The sequence below is a fragment of the Acanthisitta chloris genome, unplaced genomic scaffold (genome assembly GCF_000695815.1).
Source record: "Acanthisitta chloris isolate BGI_N310 unplaced genomic scaffold, ASM69581v1 scaffold15838, whole genome shotgun sequence".
Classification (NCBI taxonomy): domain Eukaryota; kingdom Metazoa; phylum Chordata; class Aves; order Passeriformes; family Acanthisittidae; genus Acanthisitta; species Acanthisitta chloris.
Window position 1 is genome coordinate 8,562 of NW_008688782.1, and position 6,182 is coordinate 14,743.

The 6,182-nt window shown below is 47.8% G+C and overlaps 1 protein-coding gene across 1 annotated transcript in view; it reads right to left on the reverse strand.

Moving 5' to 3' along the window:
• Positions 1-1,550: 1,550 nt before the first annotated feature.
• Positions 1,551-6,182, reverse strand: part of MORN3 (MORN repeat containing 3) — a gene marked incomplete at its 5' end in the record, with an annotated part of 6,265 nt that continues 1,633 nt past the window's right edge. The window contains 3 exon segments of the mRNA XM_009081168.1: positions 1,551-1,619; positions 3,336-3,520; positions 6,109-6,182. The exon segment at positions 6,109-6,182 is cut by the window's right edge and continues 14 nt beyond it. Of these exon segments, the coding sequence (XP_009079416.1) occupies positions 1,551-1,619; positions 3,336-3,520; positions 6,109-6,182 (328 nt within the window).

Genomic DNA, 6,182 nt, shown 5'->3' on the forward strand with positions numbered 1-6,182 from the left:
GGACTGATCTCCTGTCAGCAGCACTGCAGTGTGAAGTGTTGACAAGGTCACCCGTGGAGCCTTTGTATTCTGAAAAATAACTATAAAAAACCTGCTGCACTGTTTTCTTAGCACCAGTCTTGGTTCACAAGCAGCACACAGCTGTTTTCACAAGTCTTTCTGGCATACAGAGGCCAAAGTGGATTTTTGCAGCTCTGCCATTACATTATGCTTCAAATGCATCGCTGACACATATCTGACAGTGAGAGCTGTGGCTGCAGTCCCCCAGGTATTCACGTGGGGAGCAGTGCAAGGATTATGGCTGGAAAGGCAGGAATGAAGCAGCATTCCACAACAGAAAATCTTAGCAGTAGACACAAAGTGTATCTTCCCATCGTTCACTGGAATTCTAGGACTGTCTTAGGGGAAAAGACCCTTAAAACCCCTCAGTAAAGTAAAGAGAACCTGACTCAGTGTTCACACTAGAGCAGCCGTTGAAGGGTATTGCCAGGCTTACAAATTCTACTTCTGTCTGTAAATTGTGTATTGAAAAGTTACAGTGTTCTGGATGGAAGTCCAGAAAATCAGTTTTCCAAGTTCATGTTGTAAAATTACCTGCTGTCCTGGATAAGTAGCTGAATTTCTCTTTGTTCTGTGGATCTTTTGCAAAGTAACAGTGTGGGTTTGTTGTTGTTTAAGAGATACAGAATTAGAAGGTAGTGGGACAATCTTATTTTTAGTTCTTTCAAGCTGGTAGGCTCTGAGCTGTTCTTACAGCTGCTTTTCTGACTATTTGCTGCACTTTAAGCCATGATATTGAGTATGTTTATCTCATTTTGCACCTGTGGAAATGGTCTTGAAAGTTACAGCTTGGGTACCTTTGTCAGTGTGTGCCCAGGCAGTAACCAGACACAAACATGTGGATCTAAATGTAAGAGTGCACTTAGAATTTTTTTATCCTTTATTTATACTAACGGTGTTAGGTATTTACCTCAAGCATTTTAAACACTGGTTATTGTATATCACGTATTTAGATATAAAATACTTCCATTAAATAAAATATATTCAATTGTCACTGATTATTTGTTATCTAGAGGCCTAAAATATACTTATTAATTGAAGCATGATCTGTTGTAACTTCAGAAGTCACCTTGGGTCACAGGTGTGTACAGGGCTAAGCTCAGGGGGAGAGAGGGGAACACAGTTATATGACTGCATTTTCCTGGGGCTGTGCAGATGGTAGAAACCCTCCTTTCTGACCTTGCTACCAGCAGGACTGTGATTTTACAGGAGGGAAGGGTCGGAGGAGCTGACCAGTCACTCTGCCTCTCACCCAGTGTTTTGCTGCTTGTGAGTTTTTTTTTCTTTTTCCCTTATTTGTTTTTTTCCAAAATAGTAGGGGTGGGAGGAGGTTACTGAGCAAAGCCACTTGCAGAGTGAATCCTACCTGAGCAACCTTGAGGGAAGAGTGAGGCAGACCACAACACGGTGTGGATTTGAGACTGTAATGAATACTGAGCCCAGGGTTCGTGTTCTTGTCTTGAATCTCTTTGTTCTTCAGCATCCAGCTGTTAGTTATGGCTGTCGTCAAGCAGTGCCCAAGCCTCTGCTAAAACACCCTCTGGATCAGCTAGTTCAAGCTAAATAAAAAGAATACAAATCAGTTTTGCAGTGTAATTGAAGGAGCTTAATTTTTTATAGATCTTGATTACTCGAGCATTAACAGAGTCTCCCCTCGACCAAGACTGCATTTTGCAGCCTTTCAATTACTGCTTCAGAAACAATGACACCTCCCTAATTTTATTAGTGCTGAGCATCACTTCATCTCCTTGAAATGGCTCTGTGTGGAGTGGGCTGATTCTCCTTTAACAAAACACATTCTTGGACAAAACCGACTTTGATTTATAGCCTGTTGGGTCTCACGTGCAGTTTTAAAAGGGAGTGGCAAAAGGTTTGTGAAAACCTGAACTCAAATTTTCTCCCTTTAGCTGTTACTTCCTTCCTATTGTGAGATCCGCAGATCTCTACCGATCAGAAGCACAGTAACTGCGGTGAAAGTTGCTGCTTTCTGTTTGCTCCTAGAGCAGAAGAGAATTGGGTCATCACTTGGTGTTCAGGGAGTTAAATGAACAGTCAGGCTTGAACATCCTGCCTTAGGGTACCAGCACTTCAGCCCGGGCTGTTGGATTGTTGAGGCTGTTCTGGGTCACCTTTCACAAACCATATCAGGTAAATATTTCTAGCCACAGAAGAGCTGCTCCTTTCACTCTTTGCAAAACAGAGGTTGTTTTTCCCTGGTGGGTATTTGGGGGTTTATTATTCTGCACTGCTGTGGATGTGCCTGATGCTTACAGGATTAACAGGCTTGTCAAAACTGTCTGTGCTCAAAGAGCCCTTTGCTCTAGAAACCAGATTTGAAAAAATAGGGGAAGAGAAGATGTAACAGCTGTGAGTTAGGGAAGGCTGCACGTGTCCAGTGACATTTGCAACAGCCTTGTCCCTGGGGCAGGGGAAGGCAAGTGGCTTTACCTGCCACAGGGCTGTGCAATCCCCTGTGTTCCTGGAGCAAAGCAGTTGATGTGGTTATCCAGGCTGGTTCTGCTTGGCTCTAAGCAAAGGGGAACTTCCCCACCCCATTCTGCAGGAACCATCCCCGAGAAATGAGATGCCTCTGTGTTTCGTGTCTGCAGTGTGCAGATCATGGGGGTTCAAGCTGAGACTCTTTTGGCCAGGTGTGTCACTTGGAGCCACATCTGTTCCCTACTGACCTCCATTCCCTGTCCTCCAAGGGCAGAGCAGGCTGTTCTGTCCTGGATTCTTCAAGTGATGTGCAAAGACCCTGGTGGCTGCCAGGTCGATGGTGTCTCACCAGGTCTTTGGGATGGGGACAGGGACTGGTTCTTCCTCTGCAGCTTGTGTCCGTCACCAGAAAAGGGCACTGGAGGATGCTGGTGCTTGGACACTATCTGCCCACCCACTGCACATACCCCTCTGATTTGGGGTGCCCAGGCAAAGGAAAGAGCTGCTCTTGGCCCTGCAGCTGCTCAGGTTTCTGTAGGGTCTGATCAGCTTCAGCTTGGTTAAATCATTGGGTTTTGACACAAATCCCACTATTGTTTTTGCCTCTATTGTCTTGTTTCCTTTGTGCTGCCTCAGGTCTCTGAGCAGTTCTGGTGAATGGGAACTGCATTTTTTCAGCTGTAGGCGTCTGGAGGCTCCAGCAGAGACTGGATGAGCTGTTTGTCCCTAAGGGGCCATTTAGGACACTACTGGCCAAAAGACTCTGAGTGCACACCCTGTGAGTGGGGAACCCCTTGGGGGCCATTGCTTGAAGACTGAAATTCCCAAGCGATTACCTTCGGGATTGGATACTGAGTAGGGGCTGGAGCTTCATCTCTGTTGAAGTCCATCAGGATTCCACACTTTGGTATATCTGCTGCCCAGATGCCTTCTAAGAGCTGTCCCTTATCCAGGTAGAAGAATCTCCCTGGGCCGTGCTTCTTTCCATCTTTCCAACCTCCTTCGTACAGATTTTCATTTGCTGCAATTAAATACATGAACAGACCATGAACTTTGCACTGTTTGTGAAGGGGCTACACATTAAATCAATCAACAGAGTGAACCCACAGAGGAGGAGACCATGTGTTTGGCTCCTCTCAGTAATTCTGAGGCGGCTGCAGCACAGTGTGTCATTTTGCTTTCCAGGTGTTCCTTTTGCTGGGCTGCAGAGGGAGAAAAGGCTGTGGAAGGAGCCCACACTTGCCCACTTGGAACCAAAACTATGTTCACCTGCTTTGTTCTCACAGTGCTGTTCATTTTTTGGTGACACACAGAGTGAGTGAGCTCAGGGCAAGGGATTGATTGCTGAGTCACTCCTCAGAGTGAGTGAGCTCAGGGTAAGGGATTGATTGCTGAGTCACTCCTCACAACATGAAAAATTCCAGGACACAAGTTTCAGATTTGTCACTGCAACAAATCACACAGGATCTCTGGCTTGAAGAGGTTTGCTTGTCTGGGCAAGGAACAGAGCACTGATTGCTGTCCAGTCAAAACAATCTAGATTTCAAAGAATACTTGTAGTTGTTTTTCTTCAATGAATTACAGGGTGAGAACTGCTGTGAGTGTCTGAATGGTTCAGGCAGTCAGTTACAGACTGTTTTTCCAGCTGTACTGCTTCTCTCAGTGTTTTTCTGCAAGGCAAGAAAGGGGTTTTTTTAGGCACTGTGCTGCTCTCCAAGAATCCATCCATGCATCACCACCAACAGGGAAAGCAGAGCTGCAAGGAGAAGAGAGCAGTCCCATCCAGGGGTGCTGGTTGAGAAGGGGCATCATGCCCACTGTGATGCTGGGGTTGGGATACATCCAGGCCACCCTGCTGTCACTAGGAGAGTCCTCTGCTGTCCCCTTTTCCTACAATACAGTTTTTCTGAGCCCAAAGCCTTAGGGATTTCTGACCAAACTGGTGGAAATACCTTTGAGTTTCAGCTGAGCTCTGCCATTCTTTGTGGCAAGAGGTGGCCAAAGTACCCAGGGCACCCTGCATGGTACTGCAGAAGTAGCTGGGGCCTGACAGAACTAAGGGAAGAGGGAAAACCCAAGAAAACTTCTGGGGTGTGTGGCTGCCAGGCTGCTCAGGCAGGGTCTGGTTGGAGCGGTGGTGGTGGTGATCCGCAGCTTTGATCTGATTTTGTGCTTATCTGCAACACTGACCTGCCCTTCCCACTGGTGGGAGCAGCTTGGCTTTTTGTGCTCCAGCCACTGACAACTCAGAAACCACCAAAGTCACAGCCCTGGCGGATGGAGGGGCCTGACTGCTCCCACCCACTGTCCTCCCAGAGCACCTGAGCTTGTGCTGCTCACAGCCACGGTCCCTGTGGGTGGGCAGCACTGGTCCAAAGCTGTTTGGCACTGGATGTGGCCGAGGCAGCAGCCAGGCATGCTGCCACTACAAGCAATTTAATCTTGAGCTGCAGCTCGTCGTGACCTCCACTGAAGAACGTTATTTCTTTCACCACGGCAAAGCTGCTGGCACGTGGCACACTTCCAGCAGCTGAGCTGAATGCATTAAGCTTGTGGGTAAGAAATAATTGCTCTGGCTAATTTTAACCAGAAGGAACCCAGCTCACCGTCGGTTGCAGGCTATGCTGGGGGCAGTGGGGCTCTGAAATGAGGCATCAGCCATGGCTCAGCCTGCAGGGGCTGTTAGTTTAGAACCAACAGGGACTTTGACAGGAGCACAGCAGATCAGTGGAAGATCTCCCCCTGGACGCGGGTGCTGATTTCATCTGGATGAGCCACAGGGCCAGAGTGACTTTACAGTCAGCAGAGAGAGCACAGTCATGCATGTCATGTGCCGTGAAGGTCACACTCGTTCCTCCCAGCTACTTTGCCTAGCTAATTAATAGTCTTGAGATCACTTTCAAGCAAAAAAAATAAAATAGATAAATGATAATATGGAGATAATATTTCTTCAAATGTTCTCGGAATGCTGTGCCTTGTATTGCAAAGGACTGGGATCCTTGGCTTCGGGGAAAAATGTGTTAAACTCCAAGCAAATTAAGGGGAAAGAAATTCAAATTTCTCTATTTATGCTGAGATTGCCCCTAGCATTCCCAATCCATGATGTGCTTGGTGTTATTTACAGAAAACACTGTGTACTAAAGAAACCCCTGTGTTCGCCCAACGTACGCCGCTGTCGGAAGTGAGAGAGGGGATGGAGTGGACTCAGAAAGAAAACTCTGTTGTGTTTTTTTCTCCTGTGCTGGAAACTGGACTCCTCTTTGGTATGCAGCAGCTAGAAAGTCTGTCTGGCAAAGTGCCTGGCCTGAAAAGAGAGATTTGCTCTCCTCTGACCCAACAGTATATTATCTCTAACCCGAACCATCCCAGTCATTTAAATGTAAATCACAGCAAAAATAAGCTTTCCTGCGTGTGGGTCTGAGCAGCACAACGCCGGGCCCTGCGCAGCCCCAGACCAGGAGGGGAGGAATGACACGGAGCAGCACTGCTGCAGGGGAGATGAGATGTGGCCCCCAGGATCTGGACGGCAGAGGCATTCAGAGAGCAGCACGACACCGGATAGCCAGAAGGGGCAGGCAGAGGCCTGGGCTGAGGATGGCCAGTACTTACAGAGCAGCAGCAAGCCCTGCCCGTTGGGCCGGTCCGCCAGCCACTCTCCCTCGTAGACAGACCCGTCCCGGCGG